Source organism: Danio rerio, chromosome 4 (genome assembly GCF_049306965.1).
Source record: "Danio rerio strain Tuebingen ecotype United States chromosome 4, GRCz12tu, whole genome shotgun sequence".
NCBI classification, from domain to species: Eukaryota; Metazoa; Chordata; class Actinopteri; order Cypriniformes; family Danionidae; genus Danio; species Danio rerio.
In genome coordinates this window covers 27,138,970-27,162,901 of record NC_133179.1, presented here as the reverse complement: position 1 = coordinate 27,162,901, position 23,932 = coordinate 27,138,970, and the positions used below count along the sequence as shown (strand labels likewise).

Below are 23,932 nucleotides of genomic sequence, written 5' to 3'. Positions count from 1 at the left end.
GTGTGTGTGTGTGTGTGTGTTTGTGTGTGTGTGTTTGTGTGTGTGTGTCTGTGTGTGTGTCTGTGTGTGTGTGTGTGGAAGTGTGCTTTTTGAACACAATGGAGCACTGGTGATCCCGCCTATGTGTGACCTCAGCCCTGTAAGTTAGTTTATTCAATTTATTTCTCCAGTTAATTTAATTTTCATATTTACTTTGTAATAACTTGTTGTTGTTGTTCTTCTATAAATTTGTTTTCTTTATTTTTTTTTATTTACTGCAGTTACGTTGGAGGGAGGTGCTGGCAGAATGTTCAGGGAATTTTATGTGACTATTTTAATCTGCCACAAATTCTGAAAATACATTTTGTACTTTTATACTATACTCACGTCTTTTGCCTATCCATATGAGAACTGAACCTGTGTGGCCTAAGAGTAATGTTTAAGCCAATTTCTATTTCCTGGGAGAAAACTTCTCAGGTGGCGTAGTCGGATTTGCTTTGTGGATAAATTGTTAATCCCTACTCTCCCCCCATATTCCCCCGCGTCACATTCGCAGCAGCTGCAGTCACTGCTTTCGTTTTAATTATTCTCAGGCAAGTGATCATCCTTTCACTATCACTCATGTTATGTTTTTACCTGCTTTCTTTTGCTTACAGTTATTTTGTTAATATTTATTATTTCTGTTATTATTTCTCTTATTATTTATCAGAGATAAATTTGCTAAATCCATAATTTTAAACCCTAAAAAAGTCATGTGAAATAAAAACTAATTGCAATGCGACACAACCCATGTGCTCATGCACAGTGAGCAAGCTCATGCACAACACACACAAACAGGAATAAATTAAATAAATAAGGAGGCATGTGGACAACACAACATCTAAATCAATTCATTTTAGCATGTCAAAGTCATATCTATTAATACAAAATATATTTTCCAAGCAACAAAATTATGGCTTGTGAAAATGGCAAATGGCTAGTAATGTTGGAAATCTACTAGCCACTGTGACTGGTGATCAGAAAAGTTAATGTCAAGCCCGTATATATATATATATATATATATATATATATATATATATATATATATATATATATATATATACAGAGAGAAAGAGAGAGAGAGAGAGAGTGTGTGTGTGAGACACCTTTTAAAGGATTTTACTGTAGTGCTATGTGTAAAGTCTACTGTGGGTTATAATGAGATTACTGCAGTCTATACAAGGAGGATCACTCGACTGTGGATTCAGCAACAAGCTTGTAAAAATTGGAACAATGGGAATACTTAAAATTCAGAAGAGCTCAACATAATCATGTGATCCTCACCCTAAATCATTCAGCATTTATAAAACATTTTGACCTTTTACGTTTATTTTACCCTGGTTTTATCAACATAGTATTTCTACCTACGCAGACACAGGTCTCGGCAGAAATTTACATGTTTATTTTGAATATAGTAGTACGTCCAACAGGACATTCAACTAATCTTTGTCATACAAACTCCTATCTCGTTTATCCGGTTTTCCGTAGAAGCGGTGTAAAACACGACATGCCTTCTGTACATCATTTTGTTCCTCAGTGTCCAGCAAAATGTTGGCATTGAGAACATTAAACCAGCGCAGGTTGATGGTTTACTTTTTTTATTTGCTTATCATATGCATACTTTTTTATATATTCATATATTTGGGATCATATTATGTGTACTCCAGAGACAAAATATTACCTGCTGGTAAGTTACATTTCTCTTTATAGCTGATGTTAACCGCTGTTTCATGTTTCTTCACGTTTTAAAAAGTCGTTGTGATGTGGAATGAAATTACATCATTCAGTTCAGGATGCCAGATTATTGCAAGCAAGAAACGAGGAATTTGTTCAATGTGTTAATGTGTCTAAAAATGTCTAAAATTTTATATGAGACATAATACAATGATGTAAGATATTATAGGTATATATGCCATATTTTATTCTTATAACTCACGAAGTAAATTATAGATATTACATGGGCAAAAATAACAATAATAATAGTATTAATAAAAAAGTTTTTTTTTTTTAAACAGAAAGGTTAAGAATAGCAGTCTCTGTGAATATATCACACAAATGATAAAACAACTGGAAGATTAGAAAACATTTTTTTATTAACTTCAATATCTGAGCTTAAATATTTGGATTTTATTTTCTTTTTGCTCTACCAAATCGTTTATGAACTAGGAGTTTAGTACAAACTGATAAAAATATTGTGCAAGTGTCCTTTGAGGTTAAAAAGTAAAACAAAAAATAAGATAAGATTAAGAACAGCTTTTGATGAGGAAAATGTATTACTCTTGGGTGAGTCAAAAGTATTTAAATGTACCATCATCAACATTATTCATCTGTATAAATTATTTAGTTAAAATTTGTATGGTAATTTAGAAGTGCATGCAAAATTAAAACAAATCAAATTTAAAAGCCAAACCCTTCCATCCATTTACTTGTTTTTATTGCTTAAACCTTAAATGGGGAACTGCAATGACCATTCAAATGTTTATGTATTTGTATTCTTCTGCTTTGTATACGTTTCCTTGTCAAGTGCCAGTAACAACGGATTTAAGCAAAGATATAAGGAAGAGAGAATCAGCTGCAGACAATGAGACACAGGAGACAGAGGTAACATCATTAAATTGTAGGTTTGTCAACTTTACAATTCATGTACAACACCTAAACAAAATATCTGTGTAAAAAAAAAAGAACAAGAAAAAACAATTGTCCCATTGATAAAATAAATAAGTAATTTCTTCTTTCTGTGGCTTTCCTATAAAAAAGGATGAAGATGATGAACTGGCAGACAAAACATATCAGGTTTGTATATAAAATTCACTTATGTCTTAAATTTGAGAGATTATTCTTAATCTTTCATTAATATAAAGAGAAGTTTGGACACATACTGTACTTGTATAACAAATTATATGAAAAAAATATATATATTGTCAACCTTTTCGTAGTTAAAACTTACATTTCACTACCAATAAATTTATATTTCACTATTAAACTTTATTATAGGTTCTAGGGTTGTTAAAGCTTCTCTATTGTAATTTACAATGTCACAGTAATGCCAGACTCTTTTACCATCAACGATGCCAATCACTTGAGTTCCCCAGCAGGAGGGGAACTCCAATACTACGTGAAAAACTTCCACTATGGGGATTTTGCCAGAAAGCCAATCATTTGAAGGAGTAATAAAACGGGCCAATGAAATGCCAATGAGTTGGCGGCGTCAGCATACGCAGTTGGCAGCAATCACAATCAGCTGTGTATAAAGATGCCTTACGGTACAGAGAGTCTTTGGTGCTTTCATCTCCAACTTCCTTCAAGAGAGAAAGTGAATGAGAGAAGCTACCAGCGATCTACAGGCTGTTTTCTGCCGGTCTCAGAGAGTGTGACAACACAGTGGAGCTGGGTCCATTCTCCTGTCTTTGGGTATTCTCTGGCCCAGTTCTCCTAGAGCGGTTTGTATCAGAGCAAGTTTATAAAAAGAGCAACACGGTCGTGCAACGCATCTTTTTAAGGATGTCATTTCGACCGTGAATTTCTGGATGTGGTGGTTCCCTGTCCATAGATCATGGGCACGAGCACTAAGTTGCATGTCTGGGGGTCGAGCATGTTAATGCGGTGCTCGGGAGCAGTGCATGCCATCACTGTGATGGCATGTCTGTTGTGCAGCTAAGATCATGGCTCGCTCTTGCAAAATTGCAAACCACCCATGTTGTCCCCCGCAAGTCGGTTGGCACTCGAGCAGATCTGAGGGGTACAGTGGGGGTCAATTCGCCGCCCTCTGGTTCGCGGACTTCCCACTCCTCAGCATGCTCCATCCAAGCTTTGAGTGAGAGAAGCACTCCATCATACCATATGGTCGCTCTCTCACTCGAGGACACCAAGGACCAGATGTCCATTGCTGCATTGGAGGGTAGGCTGTCATTTTCTTATGAGGATCTGGACCTGCTCGCCACCTTGGAGGTGTTGGATCTAGAGGCAGATATGATGGCTGTGCTTTCCCGGACTGCTTTGGATGTGGGTGTAAAAATAGTTCACCCTCCAGCCCCACGGCCGGATTGACTAGATGGGTGCTACATGGAGTGCTTCTAAGCCTCCTGTTCCCTTCTTCCCGAAAGTGCACAGTGAGCTTGGAGGGCACTCTCTGCCCGATTTGCGTGCACTTCCACTCTTACCACCCTTGACATTGAAGCAACAATGGGATATGAGACAATTCCAGAGGTTGAGCATGCCTTTGAGATCAATCTATGTCCTGTGCCTCTATGCCCAATTTGTGCCTCTTCTTGGCGCAGTCAGCCTTGTTTTCCGTGCAAGGCATGTAAGCTGTCTGCATCCCTCGTGGCCAGAGCCTACACTGCTAAGGGCCATGCTGCTTCTGCCCTGAACGCAATGGCCAAGCATCAGCGCTACCAGGTGCAAGCATTGACCCAGCTGCACAAGAGTGATTCCAAACCAGGCCTGATGCATGAGCTCTGCACCGCATCCGACTATGCTCTGCATACCACAAGGTCAGCTGCACGTGCCCTGGGAAGGACGATGGCCCCACTAGTGGTCCAGGAACGTCACCTCTGGCTAAACCTGGCTGATATGCATGATTGTGACAAAATTCACTTTCTTAATGCACCCATACCCCAAGCTGGCCTGTTCAGCGACACCGAAAGAGCAGTCGAGTGTAAAAGAGCAGTTGAGTGCAATGGCTAAAGGTATCTATCAGCAGGCTCATAAGACCAGTAGAAAGAATGACAGTGAAATGTGTCTTTAAAATGTCCATGGCCCGACATATGCAGCAAGTTTAAAAAGTTACAGTTGGGTCACCAGGTCAGATAGCGGGAAAGACTCAAAGCAAGGCGAGGCAAGATTATTTATATAGCACATTTCATACACAGTGGCAATCCAAAGTGCTTTATCTAAACAGGAATAAATGAGACAACTTTAAGAAAATAAAAACAAATAATGAGAAATAATAAGAGTGATTAAAAACAGATTAAAATATGTTAAAACAGGTTCTAAAAGATTGAAAAGAAAGGAAAGACAAAATAGTGTGATCTGTTCGATGTAGCACAGTGCTCATTCAGTAAAGGCACATCTAAACAGATGTGTTTTCTGTGTTGATTTGAATGTACCTAATGTTGGAGTACATTTGATAATTTCTGGAAGCTGATTCCAGAAGCAAGGAGCGTAATAGCTGAAGACGGATTCACCCTGCTTTGCAATCCCAGATCTAGTGCAAGTGACTAATTCCCACGAATGTCTAATACTAATATGTATGATTTTTTCAATAGTCACTGTCAAATTACTTACTAAAATAAAAAAGTTTTAAATATGGCTGTCATGTGAAAAATGAACAGAAAAACTTGAAACTTGATGAAATTTCCCTACAGAACAAAAATAAAGAAAATCTTCCTGACAACCTGTTCATGGGTCATTTCAAACATTTGTTTATAATTGAAAACTGATTAAAGAACAACCCATTGTTAGCAAGAAGTAATATATCACAGTTTTTCAATCTCGGTCCTGGTGGGTCGGTGTCCTTGCAGGGTTTAGCTCCTATACTTGTTTCAAGTATATCTAGTAAAATCTTCATTAGCTTGTTTAGGTGTGTTTGATTTGGGTTAGAGCTAAAATCTGCAGGACACTGGCCCTCTAGGAACAACTTTGGTGATCCCTGAATAAGAGGCTTCAGAGGGAATGTTTATATACAAATTTTAAATGTTATTATTAATATATCATTAGTATTAGTAATATTAAATCTTATTAATTCTAAAAACAACTGAAGTGTTGGTTCATCCAAAAATGAAAATTAAGTTATTAATTTCTCACCCTCATGTTAAACCCTACAAGTCCTTCATTCATCATCCAAATACAAATGACAATATTTTAGTTCTGAGAGCTGAGAGCTCCCTTATTCTCCATAGAGGTTCTCCGACAAGTTGAAAAACAAGTCCATAAAAGTGCCAAAACAATCCTTTAAACAAACAATGTCTACAGAGATTCAATGGGAACATTGTTAAGCTTTGAGCAAAATTTTTCTTCTCTTCAGTGCCAGTATAGAGTGTGCAACGCCTATGTTATATTATCTAGAATGCCCCTGATCTTTCATTAAAACAGAAGGATTTATGCACAGACATCCTGGGGTATATATCACTGCACAGTGCTTGCGGATGCATGCAATATACTGGCAATTAAGAAAAGAAACTGTTGAATAAACCCAATATTTTTGTTTTATGTGCAAACAAAAGTATTCTCATAGCTTCACACTATTCCGTTTGAACCACTGATTGCATATGGTTGGTTTTGAGAATGTTTTTTGGTACCTTTTTGAACCTTAGGAAGATGAGAGGGCTCTTAGATTTCACTCAAAATTTCTAAATTTGTGTATTGAAGATAAATGAGGGTATCGGGGCTTTGGAACAACATGAGGTTGAGTAATTATTAACATAATTTTAATTTTAAGTGACATGCTAAAAACATGATATCAAATTGTTGATTGATTAATTAAATGCTTTTTATTTATATGTTAAATGTTACTCATGTTAACTAAAGATTCACAACAAAAACTTATATTTGTCATGACTGTGGCAGAAATAATATGTGAAGAATTTAAAGATCATTGGAGAAAAAGACAAGAAAAAATTATTTATAACATCAAACTGATTTTTAATTATCTTCATTTCAGGGTCGGGTGAACATGCATGTTTTTGAAGATTGTTGTGGTGGATCTCTTGACCAACTAAGGAACAACCTTCTCTATCCTTTGTTCCCCAATGTTAGTTCTATACACAATAAATTGTAAATTCTTAAGAAAAATCATTCTCAGTACATCATGCATTATAATGTAATGTTTCCCTTTAAAGGTGCGAACTTCAGTGAGCAGACTTGCTGTGTCACCTCAAGGAAACAGTTATGGGTTGAGAATCTTTGGCTTCCTTCATCCTGCAGAAACCAGTAGGTCCAGATTGACGAAAAAAAGTTTTATTGTATGCTGAGTTTAATAATATATTATTATTGAATTAACAAATCCATTGATGTTGTTTTATTACCAGATGAATATATTTTTGCTGTTGCCTCTGATGATAACTCAGAGTTCTGGCTCAGTTTAAACAAAAGTCCAAAAAAACTTCAACTCCTTGCTTATGTTGGTGAGGTAATGTCTGCTGTCAATTTGTTTGCTAGGGATTCAACAGTTTGTTTACAATGAAAAATGCATGAATAAATGTTGCAATTTGCAACCACATTGGAAAAAATTATGGTTTGTTAAATTTGAATTATTTATAATGATTAAAACACACGATTTTCGCCAAAAACACCTAAATTAGGACATAATGTCAATTATTAGATAAAAAATAATTCTTAACACTTTAGTTTACGTAACGATTCACAGCATTTACTACTAGCTTATTACCTTAAAATATGAATTGTTTATTAGCACTTATAAATTATGACCTTACTTTACATTCCTAATCTTACCCAATTCAACTAAATTCATCTTTATATCCATCGATGCACAGCTCCACAAGTGCTGAAACAAGCAAGCCAAAGGTTACAGTGGCAAGGAACATGTAAAATCCAGCAGCAGCTAGCTCTCTGCAACTCTCACGTGGTTGCCCACTGAAGCTAAGCAGGACTGTGCCTGATCAGTACTTGAATGGGAGACCACATGGGAAAGCTAGGTTGCTGCCAGAAGTGGTGTTAGTGAGACCAGCAGGGGGCGCCCAACCTGTGGTCTGTATGGGTCCTAATGCCCCAGTAAAGTGACGGGTACTCTAAACTGCTCACTGACTGGGTGAGCGGATCTTAACGGATGAGAAGTTAAACCGAGGTCCTGACATCATTAAAACTCCTCGAAAAAGAATAGAGGTTTAACCATGGCATCCTAGCTAAATTTGTCCACTGGCCTCTATCCATCATGGCCTCCTAACCATCCAAGGTCTCCTCTTCACCAGCTGGTGTGTGGTGTGCAGTCTGGTGTTGCATCATCCAGGTTTGATACTGCACACTGATGGTGGATCAGGACATCCCCCAATGTGTAAAGTAATTTGAGAGTCCAGAAAAGTGCTTTAGAAATGTAAGGAACTATTATTATTATTATTATTATTATTATTATTATTATTATTATAAAAAGTGAAGGTAAAAAAACTCAATACCTAAATCCAACTACTATATTGTGGCAAATTAAATAATGAGCTAAAAAAATAAAAAGGCATGACAAATACTAAGAGATACATAATTCTTAATTATGAAATTAAATTTGATTCATTTTCATTAATTCCTTACAAAATACATACAATTATGACAAAATTAAAAATAACTAAAATACATTTTAAACTTGAAAATTATAAATTATATAGAAATACCAAATGGTTGTCTTCTTCAATCTTTCTTATATGCAGTTAAAAATGGTTAAATAGCAATAAAGGCTTCCAATGTTATTAGCAACAGTAATTTTTTTTGCATTGCAAATCATTTACTTGTAAATATAGTAATGCCATAGAAAAACAACAAATCCACCTGTTGTGCCATGTGTGCAGTTCATTTGTTTTATTTACATGTTATTGGCTAATCCATTAATAGGCATGTGTTCAAAATATTAGGAGTGTGTAGAGTATTAGAGAATTAGTTTATTCTGTGAAAAAGAACCAGGGTCGTTAAGGGTCCTTTTATTAAAGAGGAAGGTCATCATGCAAATTGGTGAAGTTTGTTCCTAGCCATTGTCGCCACTGACATGTATGGTTAGGGACTTGTGGAGCTGTGCATCGATGGATTTGCTCTTCAGTGTTTGAACTCTCAGCAGTGAAAATTAAAACACACTGAAATGAACTAAACTGAACTTAAACTCTGAAAACTGGACTGCCACTGATTATAATTTACTATAATCTTCTATGTTAAGCCAAGCTGCTTTGACACAATCTATATTGTACAAGCACTATAGTAATAAAGATGAATTTAACTGAATCAATGTATTAGATTTTTATTATTTATATTTATTTTAAAATTTTAACATGAAATGGGTCATTCCATACATTTCAAAAGACCAACATAATTGATGTAAAAAGTTGATTTGTGAAGGAAAAATATATAAAGATGTGCAATAAAGTATAGGATGCTCATTTAAAAGTATCTAAAATGCCATAAAGTGGCAACAATAACTAAAACATGAATAAAAACAAGGAGGAATGGGAATGGAGGAACTGTACATACTGTAACAGCTGGAAGATATTTGACAAGAAGCCCCAACAAAACACCACTTGTAAGGTCTCACCCACTTTTATGTCCTTCAGGCCACTAGGAGGCAATTAGATTCTGCACCATTACTCCGCAAATGCAGTTGGCATCTCAAACCAGATCATTACAGCAATGCTAATAAGAAAGTAAAAAAAAAAAACAGAATAAGCCAAATTGGTTAAAACTTGCCAGGAATGCATTTCCTGGCTCAAAGAGAAACATGGACTAGTGAAAATAAAGTCTGATGTTTATTGATAGTATGTCAAATGTTTCCAAGTTCAATGTAATACATAGAATTAGTCACTGTTGAAGTTTGGTTCAGTTTAATTCAGTTAAACTTAGTACAAATGTCAATGTTAAAGGATAAAGGGCTGAAGAGCGAGTTCAAGACCTGAATTAACCATACCAGAGGCAAGGAACCAAAAGTCCACCAAATGACAGAAGTTGGGAACAAATCCTGGAAGAAACCCGGTTCTAGGTTGACCAATTCTCCTCTGGCCAAACAAACGGCAGAGCTACAGTCTAAGATGCCTGAAGACAGATAAATGATTATCCCCTTTTGTACAGGTTACCAGAAGGTTGTTCAAATTAGCCGTAGGGATCTACAGAGATTTATGTCACTGGGGTCTTTGCAGGAATTAGTCTTGTGTTCTTGACTAAACAATGGCCAAAACAACCATTTGTTTTGATTATGTAAACCTTGGTATAAGCACCTGGAGCACCTTGAGGAAACCCATGCAAACACGGGAAGAACATGCAAACTCCACACAGAAATGACAACTGGCCCAGCCAGGACTAAAACCAGTGACCTTCTTGCTGTAAGGCGACAGTGCTAGCCAGTGAGCTGCCGTGCCACCATAAGACTTACGAAAGTAATCAATGTTCAATAGGGAGCCAGTGCAATGCTAACAGAATCAGACTAATAAGATCATTTTTTAATATATTTTAGAAAGTACTCTAGCAGATGAATTTTGAACTAGACCAACTATGATAATTAGGCCTAAAGGCCAACCACCAATTAACATAAGTACATGAACAACATCTTGGTGTTAGGTAAAAAGGACTTTATATAAACAGTTCAGTCCGCTGAACTCAACCCAACTGAAAACTGACATTAAAAGAGCAGTTTCTGCAGTAAAACCCAAAATTCACAGGAATAATGGGGCATAGTTTGTTTGTTATGGCTAAAATACCTGTTTCTGGGGGGTAGAAGTTTTTTTTTTTTTTTAACATGATGCAACATAGTTTTCAACGAAATTATTAAAATCTAAACCTTTAGTTTGTTGGTATTATGAGTATATTGAAACTTTTAACAGCTTAAAATTTATTTTATATGCCTCCTGTAAAAATACACAGAATTCCTAAAATATTTTAATACTTCGATTTAGAATTGAATATGTAATGTTTCCATTCTATTTGAAATATGATAATAAAAACTATTTAAAAATATTTATTTTTAAATATAATACAATTTTCTATAACATTTTGTTTACATTTTCGAACACTGTATATAAACATTTAGTACTCTTTAGAAGTTTTTTTAAAGCAAACAATGAAACTTAAATATTTGCTTCAACTGATTATTTATGTGGCATACTTGTGTTCTGATTCAGACAGGAAATGAATGGACTGCTCCTGGCGAGTATTGGAAATTTGCTACCCAAATATCCAAACCTGTTTTGTAAGGGAAATTTTAGTTTTTCTCTCAAAAACGTGCTCTCATTCAAAACACTGTAGAACCTCACACATGACATAATTTAAAGTTTCTTTCTGTTTCATAGGTTAGTGAAGGACAGGAAATATTTTTTTGAAGTTCTTTTAAAACAGAATACAGGAATGGATCATCTGGAAATAGCGGTATGCACTGTATTTATGTGTTTTAAAGACAGCAAAGCTTGACATGGTATATTTTGTTTATCCCAGATTCTGTTTTTCTTCTGCAGTGGAGTTTAAACCAAGGCAATAGCACTTTTTCTGTGATAACCTCAGAGTATTTATCATTATATAAAGGTATGTTTAAAGTTTGAAGTTTAAAGTTTGAGCTCAATGAGTGTGGTCATGGTATTCAATTGTTCATGCTATTGCATTGCTATTGAATTAATAATATATTTTGTTTTTGTCAGATGAATCTTCTCTACTAATGGGAGATATTGAGCATGTACCTCAAACGAAAGCAAGCTATGATAGGTTTCTTGAGCCAAATCCCTTGTCACTTCATCAAAGAGAAATAATCAGAGAAGACCCAAGAGATCACATCTACAAATGTGAGCATTATCTTCATTTTTAATAGATTTTTTTAAGTATACATTTGCCTCAACTTAATTGTATTTGTTCTCTTTCTATTTAACCAGACAAAATGCTAGAAGAATCATTCCTGAAGGACTTGTTTCCTGAATGTGATTACAAACCAAGCTATGTACTCAAAGAACACATTGGTAGATATCAAGGTGTATATTTAGTGAGTTAAGCATTTTATTCTCTGCACTTAAACCCTTTACAATAATTTTTGCTGAGTATTTGGTAGCAAACTGCTTAGCAAACAATGATTTATTTAACCACATAGAAATCGCTAATCTTAGCATGCTAACATGAAAGGTAATGATGGCATGCTAATGTTAACAATTGGTAAATAGCAGAATAAATCATATTAACCCTCGTTTGAGAGGTCTGCATTCCCGCAGGGCCCGACAAAGTTTCTTATGACATGGCATTAATTTTCCAAATAAAGCGCAATAGCCACCAATCAAACAATAGACTATCATGTTACCGAGAACCTTGCTTTCCTGAAAGGTTCTTGGGAACATTATAGTCTATTATTTGATTGGTGGCTATTGCGCTTGGAAAGCATAACTGTGCTTGAAATTGGATTTTTACTTAAGTTAGCTTCACACCAGAGGAGGCGTGTCATTACTGTATAAGCACACAGCACGGATAAACCAGGGCCTTCTGCTTCATGCGGTTTACTTGTAGGGCTGTGCTTACAGCATATGCATAATAGTGCTCAGACAGAACAGTCAGGTTGTCAATGAGTGAAGTAGCAGAATATATATGAGAAAGCAAAGTGTGCATGTGCATCCTTGAATGATTTTAAACCTTAAATTTTGCCGTATTAATGTTTTTCTTATTGTAAGTTTTCTTTTTGAGGTGACAGAGAATGGATATTAAACCATATTGTTGACAAATAAAAATTACAAATAGTTTTTCTAAAAACCTATTTTATTGTTAGCCCTCTCTTTCAGTAGTGGATTTAAATGTGTTGTAAATTTAATTGTAAAAAAAACAAGATTTAAATTTAACAGGAGCAATCGGGTTGGGAAGCGGGTGAATAAAGAGTGAATAAATAGTGGGAGAGGTTGGGAGCAGAATAAAGCCCAGCAAGAGAAGGTGGGAACAGGACTGGAAAAAATCACACACATCTGGAACACATCTAGTTTGTATTTAATTGAGTTGTTGAATATAACGGCAAATTTCGATAACACTTTCCAAAAAATATCCTTTAACCAAAAAATGTTCTGCTTACTGAGAAAAAAAAATACAAATTGAATTGAAGCAACAAAAATGTATAAACACATAATATTTCCTAACATTAATAATATCTTTAAAAGACTACCTTTAATTTTTAAGTTCAAAATGTTCTTTGCAAATAATGTAACTTCTGTTAAACTAAATTAAAACAGCAAGCTTTTGTTTAAATATGTTTATTTTAATTTAATAAGTTACAGTAAAACAGGGTAACAACTTGTAAATAATATTTTATTGATATATAGTTTTTTAATGCCTATGTGCACTATACAAGTAATTTATAAACACACTTCAAACATTTTACAATTAAACATCAGGTAATACATTATGAACTAACATTATTTAACAATAATAATAATAATAATTGAAAATGATCTTTGACTTAGATTAATGAACTGTAAAGTGTCACCAAAATATCAAATTACTTAGTTGCAATAAAATTGCTAAATATTATACATACTATACATCATTCTTTTTCTTGTAGGTTCAGTTTTCTTCAGTCTATCCAAATGACTACACACGGCAAACTAATGATCAAAATGATGGAATGTGCTTCTACAGACAAGATCCGTCATTTCTGGCAGAGTATGAATGCAGTAATTTGCTGTAAAATATCAAATGCACAAGTTTCACTTTTTCACATAATTTAAACTAATTTTGTTAATTGCAAAACATTTTTTTTACCATTTTAGTAAAGGACTTGAGGGTTATCTGACTGAGGTTGAAGACCCTGATGTACAAAATACATATAAAGGTAAAACAATAATTGTAACATTAATTGTTTTTTTTAAATGTTTGTTTGTTTGTTTGTTTGTTTGTTTGTTTGTTTGTTTGTTTGTTTGTTTGTTTGTTTGTTTGTAGCTCTGAAATATTCTACAAACCCAAACTAGGTGAAGGTCCTTTCTGGCACCGCGTCTATGATGTGAATCCCCTCAATGCTGCTTCCAAGCAAACTACCATAGTGGCAAATTCCTGCAGAACCTCTGGAAACATTGTGATGTCCCAAAGCCAAGCACTGCCCATTGTTACAGCCTTTCTTAAAGCACTGCATTCAAGAGAAGACACACAGTAAGATTGTTTAAGCTTCTTTTTCAGCTCTTTTTTCTTAAAAGTTGCATCGGATTAAATATTTTAATATTAAATATTATATTCTTTACATACGCCTGTTTTTGAGAAAACTATGGACTCTACCCTGTCTTACCATTTTTTTGTAAAAATATAGCAAAACTGACTAATAATGGTACATTATGTTTTTCTGTGTTTATATAAAGAGATTGTAATTTAGATGTAACTTTAGACCAGTGGTCACCAATCTTTTAAAGTAATTTTGGGATCTTCTGAGTGAGTGGTAAAGAAACAAGTTGATTGTAATCATTGGTCTGGCAACCACCAGTGGTGAGAGAGAGTACTGAAAGGCCATACTCAAGTAAAAGTACCATCTAGAGCAGTCGTTGCCAACTACATTTTTTGGATGCCTGCTAACACCTTTTACTTTGTATCACACTTTTACTTGACACACCCTTTTCAGGTCTTGGAGGCTCTACTAATGAACTGAGGATATAGTTGTGCTTCCAGTACCTGAATAATGAAAAAAAATATATCATTATATATAACAGCCCCACACTGTGTGAAAATGACATATTTGATAATAAATAAACAAATAACAGTGGAATACATCAAAATAATACGATTTCCAGGTATGATTTATTCATAATTACAAAATAAGAGCCACAAGTTTTTGCTCACTTTTTCTGGAATATAGTCTTCATATGTAAATCTAATCCATTTCCCTGTTGCTTCTTCCGAAGCTGGGATTCTGTGTTAGGGCACCTGTGAGTCTCTAAGACAATGTTTGCCAGTGGTGTAATCTCATGGACAATCATGGACAATCTCATGGACAACAAGCAATCCGGCTTTAAGAAAGGCCACTCAACTGAGACTGCCCTGCTCTCGGTCGTGGAGGATCTCAGACTGGCTAAAGCAGACTCTAAATCATCAGTCCTCATTTTGCTGGACTTGTCAGCTGCTTTTGACACTGTCAACCACCAGATCCTGCTATCTACGCTTGAGTCACTGGGCGTTGCGGGCACTGTTATACAATGGTTCAGATCTTACCTCTCTGACAGGTCATTCAGGGTGTCTTGGAGGGGAGAGGTGTCCAACCTACAGCATCTAAACACTGGGGTACCTCAAGGCTCTGTTCTTGGGCCACTTCTCTTCTCCATCTACACATCATCTCTAGGACCAGTCATCCAGAGACATGGATTCTCCTACCACTGCTATGCTGATGATACCCAGCTATACCTCTCTTTTCATCCAGATGATCCCTCGGTTCCAGCTCGTATCTCAGCCTGCCTGTTGGATATTTCACACTGGATGAAAGATCATCATCTTCAGCTGAACCTCGCAAAAACGGAAATGCTTGTAGTTTCTGCCAACCCGACTCTACACCATAACTTTTCAATCCAGATGGATGGGGCAACCATTACTGCATCCAAAATGGTGAAAAGCCTTGGAGTAACGATTGATGACCAACTAAACTTCTCTGACCACATTTCTAGAACTGCTCGATCGTGCAGATTTGCACTCTATAACATCAGAAAGATCCGACCCTTCTTATCTGAACATGCAGCTCAACTCCTTGTTCAAGCTCTTGTTCTCTCCAAACTGGATTACTGCAACTCTCTACTAGCTGGGCTTCCAGCTAACTCTATCAAGCCTCTTCAACTGCTCCAGAATGCAGCAGCACGAGTTGTCTTCAATGAACCTAAACGAGCACATGTCACTCCGCTGCTAGTCCGTTTGCACTGGCTGCCAGTTGCTGCTCGCATCAAATTCAAAACTCTGATGTTTGCCTACAAAGTGACTTCTGGCCTAGCACCTTCTTATCTGCACTCACTTCTGCAGATCTATGTGCCCTCCAGAAACTTGCGTTCTGTGAATGAACGTCGCCTCGTGGTTCCATCCCAAAGAGGGAAAAAATCACTTTCGCGAACGCTCACGCTCAATCTGCCCAGTTGGTGGAATGAACTCCCTAACTGCATCAGAACAGCAGAGTCACTCGCTATTTTCAAGAAACGACTAAAAACTCAACTATTTAGTCTCCACTTCACTTCTTAATCTGCAATTGCCTATTTGAATATCACACTAACTGTACAAAAAAAAAAAAAAAAAACACTACTAACACTTCCCTTCTTAGACTTTACAGACCTGAAACTTGCCTTTAGTACTTATTCATTGTTGCTCTTAGTTGTGTAAATTGCTTCCTTGTCCTCATTTGTAAGTCGCTTTGGATAAAAGCGTCTGCTAAATGACTAAATGTAAATGTAAATGTAGATCATTTAAAATGAAAGGCTGAAGGTTGCACCAAGAAAAAAATTTTTGAGTGGTCCATTGGGTTCTGTGAGATAAAACATTTCAATCTCCACCAGTGCAATTTTGTTGGATGATCCAGTTAATCCTCCTAAAGTTTTTGATGACTCTGAGACTGCTATTCTGGCCAAATCCATTAATCCACCTCTCAAATGCACATGTACTTAAAACTAAAGAACCAATGGACATAGTGCTCTCAGCTAGGGCCTTCTATGGCCAATTTGAATGCTGTTGAACGCTTATCATTAGATATTGTTGCTTGGTGCAGATGTACTTTGTGGTTGCACCATCAGATGTCATGTCGCTCTGTTCTGCTATTTCACAAGCTGCTGATTCATGAACCAGCCACATAGCAGCATCCTCAAAGTGTCACACTCCTTTTCAGTGAACCATGTTTACATGCGTAACAAGAGCTTGACAATAACACCTGACATCCCACCAAATGAAGTTCAATTTTAACAGTAAGATGGTAAGGATCTTTTTGGATCTTTGTTTGGATTTTTTGCCTGGACGCATTAACGTCAATACAGTACATCACCAAATGTGAAGTGCCAGATCGGGTAAAAACTGAACCCGCCTTTCTATTCAAACACTAACTGAGATCACAATACTGATCATGACATGAGGATGATAATCACTGAGAGATGGAGATTTGGCTATGGGGAATAAAGGGTTAAAGTTCATTTTACAACTGAGTTTGTTACTATAATTTTTCTGATGATAGTTACAATAACCTACCCTGCAATGTGGGAAAAGGCCGTCGTTTGTTATTAAAGGAAAGAGCAGCAAAGACTGACTGGCATCAGAGAAAAAAATGGCAGGGCAAGTAAATCCTTAACGTTAAGCCCTGAAAAAATCTTGTGAAATAAAAAAAAAAATTTATTGCAGTACAACACAATGAATTCCCCAACCTACTGGTTCATGTGCATTGAGCTAGTATCATGGGTCAGGTTTGATTTCTGTCATGTTCTTTTTTCTGTTACAACTGTTTGCTTTTACGTTCAGTACTGGCACATGCACATTACACACCTGCTGCATTACACACCACAATAACACCTGCTTACATGTTATTGTGATTACAGATTCTGTTGTTCTTCTTGCCATACTGTTACCAGTTTGTTTAAGTCTTGTCAAGTCCTGCCTGGTCATTTAATGTTTGACATCTCCCACCTGTGATCTGTGCAGTCATCCTGCTGTTTGAGTTTACCTGTTTCACTCCTGTTTGAGTCTCAGTTCTGGAAAGATTTCTGTAGACAGATTGGTTTTCAGCCTGTTATTTGGTTTACACTCACAGACTAATAAGCAGGCCGATTGCGTTAACCAAATTCTGGGACATTTACTCCACACCCTGGTTGCTTACAACTCTGTGTCATGGTGTAAGCATCTTGGATGGACAGAATCAGGCACGTGTACACAAAGGGCTCAACCTGTGCAGTGCACATGCCCTTTTTAGTCTTTGATAGAAAGTGCCCTTCCAAAATGATCAAAAGTGCCCCCGCGACGCGGCACACCTTCGGTCCCGCCCTTCAGTAGGTGCGCGACAACACCGCTCTTGAGTATGCGCGCGACAACACAGCTGATCAGTATGCGCGCATCCACTCTGCAGATCTGCAGCAGCCCCTGCCCCCGCTCTTCCTAAAAAATCCTCCACATGCCCTTTGGACGTTCTCTGCACGGGCCAGGACAGAATAGACCTTTAAGTCTAAATTTCTCCATTTCACTGTTGTGTAGGATACCAACTACCTATATTTTGCTCTCAGGAATCTGAAGCATTGGTGGCCTCAATTCAAGCTTTCATTAAATGGTGTTGGCACACTTGTCAGAAAGCATGCAAGTCATTACTTAAAACCTTTGAACGAACATGTGACAATGCTAATCTTCATTGTTTTAAAGCTTCCAGATAAGTTTGTTGTCAGAAAGTCCCGCTTTCTACTTACTCAACCTTTCAACCTCCCTCTGCAATCCCCGTCTCGTAAGTTTGCACCTAAATTCATAGGTCCTTTTTCCATCTTCAAGATTTTTGTACTGTGACCATTCGACTTGTTTACCCCATTCTATGCAACACAAGCATCCCATGTTTCATGTCTCATGTATTAAGCCCATTATTCGTACACCCTCCAAACCTTCCCCCTCCTCCCACCCTGTTCTTGCTGAGAATGCTCCTGTGTTTACAGTCAAGATATCAGTCAGTTTAAATATTTGGTCAATTGGGAGGACTTTGGTCCTGAGGAAAGAGCTGGGTTGCGGCTGGAGGTATTTTGGACCATTCATTGATCAAGGACTTCTTGAAAGTTTTTTTTCCCTGGAAGTGCCAGGGTCGCTCCTCTGGGCAGGGGTACTGTCATTGGTCAGGTTTGATCTGAGCTTCTCTGTCATGTTTAAGTCTTGTTTAATCCTGGCAGTCTCATTGATTGTTTGATGTCTCCTACCTGTGATCTGCACAGTCATCATAAGAAGACAATATCAAGCCTGATGTATTGCTGCCAAATTCTGACCATACCATCCGAATTTTGCAGCAAATGTTTGTGTAAATTAGCAGTTAAACGGGAAACTAATAAAGTGTATGGTAGGTCTGTATGGTCTTTACAAGCTGGTTAAAGATCATCTCTAAAATGTATTTAAAACAAGTTAATTGACAGAATAAGCACTTTTTTTCTGTTGCAGCATGATAGTACAATACATGTGTGGTCCCACATATATTTTGTATTTGGTATTATAGTATTTCGTATGTTCTCTCATCTCCACAGAGGCTACTCCCTGTTGCGTGTGGTGAATGTTGTGAAGCGTGAAGACAAGGACTTGGGCAGCCGTTATCTGGTGGAACTGGAACTTGTGGACCCACAGGGTCAAACTGTCCTTGTTTCACGTTACATTTATGCACAAGATGAAAATTCGTCAAAACCAGCACTTCTCTGCAGTCCAAAAGCTTTCAACTGGAATCCATCTGCTACTGTTCACATAATTGTTGCAGGTAATAGTAACAATATGTATTTGTCTTTTAACTGTGCGGCATTTTAAAACTTTATTTTAACTTTGGCCCTGTCCACATAAAAAAATTGTATTTTCAAAACAGCACTATTTGACTTGTGACTGGAACCGAAACTTTCTGAAAACTATTTCCAGGGTGAAGATTTTACAAATCTCCGGGTACAGAGTAGTCATGAGGAGGCAAATGCCACACGTTCGCGGCAAACGCATCACATATTCTGTGTTGTTTGCACCGCAGAATGGTAATCTGCCTCTGTTCTCATGTTCGCATTGATTTATTTGCAATTTTGTATAAAATACTTGATTCCTCACGTGAACCCAGCTAAAAAAAAGTAATTATAATTAAAAACAAACTAGTTTTCTCATTTTTGTTTTTGCCTTAATAACTGGAGCACCACAAGGCCCATACCCATTATGCAAACATAGGGAGCAGCAGTTTATTTCCCTCTAAAGAGACACGAAAGGAAAACTGCAGTTTTTTTTGTTTTGCTTTGTTTTTTTGCTTCTAGACACAAAAAATGGGTGATTTACAACATGGTAAAATAATAATGTAGGGTATTTTAAGCTAAATCTTTGATATTTTTATCTTGTAATAATACAACCTTTTAATGTTTAATTTAAAAGCCCTGCCAACTGTACAAAGTGAATGCACTGTTAATAAACTGAATGTGACAGCTCAAGCTTATCATCAGTTATTGTTAATGCATGTGTACAAATTATAAATGTAATGTTCATTTGCCTTCCAACAGTGAAAGATCAAGCCAGATGGATCATACAGTTTATTCGGGAAATGGAAAAAATATACCAAGCAACTGGGGACAAAAACTTTAATGTAATAATTGTAGATTACAACAGCTCTGACATAAATATTGAGAAACGACTAGAAATGGCTAAATTACCCAGGTAAAACACAGTTGTTGTTTTTTTGCACTTTTTTTTTTTCAAAAAGTTATATGGCTAATGTTGTCGACATGCACACCTTAAATACACAGTTACAAACTGAAGAAGATGGGGGGTAATTTTGAGAGATCAGGTGGACTTCAGGCTGGAATAGACCTTGTTGAAGTAAGTAACCTCATTTTAACGCTCAAAAATTATCACGTTTCATATTTTCTATTTATAGAAGTGGTTTTGGGTCATTGAATAGCTGTATTATATAAAGTGTGTTTTCATTTTGTTTTTCTCCTCAGGATGAGCACAGTATTTTGTTTCTGTGTGACCTGCATCTCTACTACCCAGTGACAATAATAAACAGTATTCGAAAACACTGCGTTGAGGGAAAGATGGTGTATGCCCCTGTTGTGATGAGATTGGATTGTGGTGCTTCTCCAAGAACCCCAAATGGTATTGATTTTTAGTTTTACAGTTCATTATTTGTTCTACAATACACTAATCTTAATAATGCATATATTAACAAAGAGAGTAACTATTGCTACAGTATTTGCCAGAAAAATAAAATCCATAAATGTTCATTTGAATAGTGTTTTAATCCTTCACTCTTTTGAATGATCATAAAATCCTCCGACAACTCTTAAATACCTACTTTATAAATAATGCAATACATACTTAAGCAATGAAAATATAATTATTTTCAAAGTATGAAAAACAATAATTTAACACATTATGTATGTGCTTGTAAGTCAAGAAATCAGCATTTGCAGCTGTAGTTGTAAACTGCTTACAAATGTCTATTAATGTACAGTTAATGTTTTTAACTTATTTGCTAATGCATAATAAATAATTCATAGCGTGCAGCTTTTATAGAGTTACCAATTATTTTTTACCAAAAGATAAATGTAAGTAAAACTATTTTATTTCCTTTATTTAATACTTATAATTAAATATTGATATATAATTTATTTAGTTTTACCATTTTAGTGTGCATACACATTTCAAAGTATTTATTTATTTAACTTAATCCTTTCATTCAACTTTTACAATAACAGCAAAATAAAAGTACAGAATTATTTACTTCAGATAATTAATTCTTAATACATAGTTTTTACAGTTTTAACGTTTTAGTGTGCAAATACATTTAAAAGTATTTATTTATTTTACCTTAATCCTTTTACTGAACTTTTACAATAATAACAAAATAAAAGTACAGAATTGCAGAAACAAGTTTAGGAATAAAACCAGTAATTTCATGCAAGGGATCAGGACTTTTCATCATTATGTGAAAAGACTCTTTCGAAAAATACCTGTGTTTCGAGTTGTCAGATTCATGAAAATGTACATTAATACTAAGTGCAGAAGAGACCAAACTAAATAAATATTTAAAAACATGGGTTTGCGATATATACTTTGTCTATTTTGGCTTTGAACAGCAGAGAAAAAACCAGAATCAAGCAAAATCACAGACAATGAAGATATTTGAATTGTTAATTCTCACTGGTCTCTTTTTGCACATATTTGCTTACCTGCCTTTTTAAGGAAATGTATTATATGAACAATTTGGTTGAATGTGATTTTGGTCATTGTTGTCAAAATCCTAAGGGTGCTTAAAAACTAAAATTGGAGGGCTTTAAGTGGGTGATTAAAAGAACAAACTTAAAGCAATTTTCTTGTTTTTAGCCAAATATCTTTGATTAATTGTTAATAAAACAAGACTAAATATTTGGTAAATTTCCAGGTGATTGTATCATGATTCAGGTATTTTATCTTAGATATGACCTGGCCATTAACTCTACTTTTTCAATTTACTGGGACATAAACGTTTATCAGTTTAGTTTTGGTTAAATTGTAATATTTACACTATTCCACAGGTTTTTGGGAAATTGCTGGTTATGGACTGATGGGAATCTACAAGTCCGACATGGACCGAATTGGTGGCATGAACACCGTAGAATTCAAGGACAAATGGGGAGGTGAAGACTGGGAGTTACTAGACCGGTAAACCCTGTTATTTTTAAATTAATAAAAAATATGCTAGTGTTTCAATGTGCACACATGTCATTTTATGATATTGTTTTATTGTGTATAGAGTGAGTAGAAATAACTTGAATAACTGCATTGCCAAATACAGAATGAGGGTAAACTTGTTAAAGAGCCCCTATTATGCAATAAAAAAGCTGATATTTTGGTTTTGGGGGTCTCTAACAACAGGATGATATGCGCTGCAAGGTCAAAAAACACTTTCATTGTCTTATAATATGCATTTCTTTTACCTAATTATCCCAATGACCCTCATAGGATTTGTTCAGCGATTCATTTGTTCCCAAAACCCTCCTTGGCACAATTTTAATCTGCTAATTATTAATGCTAATTGGTTCGACGAGCGAGTCTGTTGCAAATGGTCGACTGCGTTCAGCACAGAACAGAGAGAATCACCCGCCATGGCTTATCAACAATTTTGAAGTAGTCAGACTACAGAGTATATGTGTGAGCCGTATGCAGGAGGGCATTAAAACAGTGCAGTTAAACACCACCATACTGCTTTATTTTAACCATGACACACATTTAGTGTTAATCCACACAGCAGCTAAAGCTGAACTATTTTGAAACTTGACCGCCGCACGTGTGTAGGAACAGCTGATGGTGGCCATAGCAACAATAAAATGCATAGTATCGCAAGCTTGTGTACGTGTTTAAATCCATAAAGAAGTCGGTACACATCACGCCAACACGCTATAGATTCGTTACCCCAACGATTCATTTAAACCACTCTGAAACAATACTTTTATAGATGAATCAATAGTTTTAAACATGGCGCACTTTCAGATTTAAGCCTTTAAGCTGAATATTTTACTCTTGGGGCTCTTTAAATCATCAATTAGTGTACCAGATTGTTTAGAAAAACTTGTAAAAAGAAGTGTATGCTTGCATAAGAACAATGCTAACATAGTGGATTAAATGTGAGAATAGATATAAAGAGGAAAAATAAACTATGATAAATATAAATATATTTTAAATGTTAAAAACTTGCTGCCAAAATTTTTAAAACTTTGTGGTTGAATAGAGGCAAAGTTTAAAGAGTTTGAATGACTATGTATTAATATTTTTGGGATTCATTGTGATCCTTGGATAGATTGCTTTAATTTGTGTTCTAAATATACCTGACCCTATTAACTTGGTACACAAAAAGACATGTGCAGGGAAAACAACAGTTAAACCTGTTTTAAATCATTCTTTTTGATCATTTAAATCTTATTTTCTCTTTGAATGGTATATTTTTATTGTATCTACATAATTGTCTATTTTTCTCTTTCAGAGTCTTAGGGAATGGGTTAGAGGTAGAGCGACTCCATCTGAAAAACTTTTTCCATCATTTCCACTCCAAACGTGGAATGTGGGTAAACAGCAATTCAGAAAAAAAGGAAAAATAATGATTAGATGTTTCTGTTTCCTCTCCTATATCATAACAACCTACTATGAGCGACCAAAACTATATAAACTTTGCTTTCCACAAAAAATAAAATTTTTGCACTATGGAAAACTATTTATAAACAAGCAAAAAAAAGTTGCCCCATTCAGATAGTAGTGAATTATTTTGGGGACATTTTTAAACTAAAAATCTCCATAGCTCCTTAGTGATTAAACATACTATTAGATGAAGATAAACTCGCTGTGGATGATTGAATGATTATTCACACACTCAGTCATGTGATCATATTTATGCCTGTGAACCTTAAATCTAAGTTTCGCTTTATTCCTGATCAAAATTATTCTAGATTCACACACAGAGCATTGGAGTCAGCACATGCGAGACTGTTGTAGTATCAAAAGCCAGTTGAAGAGGACCACAAAGCAGAAAACAACTAGTCAATGATTAACCGTATGGACTACAGTAATTTCTAAAAAATTAAGTAAAATCTTAATTTTAATG

The 23,932-nt window shown here is 35.8% G+C and overlaps 1 protein-coding gene across 4 annotated transcripts; it reads left to right on the top strand.

Annotated features, from left to right (window-relative positions):
* The first annotated feature begins 1,480 nt into the window (after window positions 1–1,480).
* b4galnt3a (beta-1,4-N-acetyl-galactosaminyl transferase 3a) lies at window positions 1,481–23,664 on the top strand. 4 transcript variants are annotated; one of them, XR_012402123.1, is made up of 21 exons: window positions 1,487–1,705; window positions 2,543–2,619; window positions 2,776–2,811; window positions 6,680–6,769; window positions 6,858–6,948; window positions 7,047–7,147; window positions 10,839–10,906; window positions 11,007–11,082; window positions 11,169–11,235; window positions 11,349–11,489; window positions 11,577–11,683; window positions 13,232–13,332; window positions 13,440–13,501; window positions 13,638–13,815; window positions 18,867–19,090; window positions 19,243–19,349; window positions 19,857–20,010; window positions 20,100–20,172; window positions 20,298–20,451; window positions 21,873–21,999; window positions 23,318–23,664. XR_012402123.1 is itself a non-coding variant. In XM_684908.11 (20 exons), exons 1-20 carry the CDS (start codon window positions 1,567–1,569, stop codon window positions 23,430–23,432), a joined length of 2,181 nt encoding a protein of 726 aa, XP_690000.8. In that variant the 5' UTR covers window positions 1,481–1,566; the 3' UTR covers window positions 23,433–23,534. The 4 variants fall into 4 exon arrangements, 3 of the variants coding, with proteins under 3 accessions (XP_690000.8, XP_073803320.1, XP_073803318.1); XM_684908.11 differs by lacking the exon at window positions 19,243–19,349 and having other exon boundaries at window positions 1,481–1,705; window positions 23,318–23,534; XM_073947219.1 differs by lacking the exon at window positions 19,243–19,349 and having other exon boundaries at window positions 1,582–1,705; window positions 11,577–11,672; window positions 23,318–23,533.
* The last annotated feature ends 268 nt before the right edge of the window (window positions 23,665–23,932 follow it).

Coding starts and splice junctions, on each gene's coding strand:
- b4galnt3a (XM_684908.11), top strand. CDS start 1,567: ATGTTGGCATTGAGAACATTAAACCAGCGCAGGTTGATGGTTTACTTT. Junction 6,949..7,046: donor CCTTCATCCTGCAGAAACCA/GTAGGTCCAGAT, acceptor TTTTATTACCAG/ATGAATATATTTTTGCTGTT. Junction 11,236..11,348: donor GTATTTATCATTATATAAAG/GTATGTTTAAAG, acceptor TGTTTTTGTCAG/ATGAATCTTCTCTACTAATG.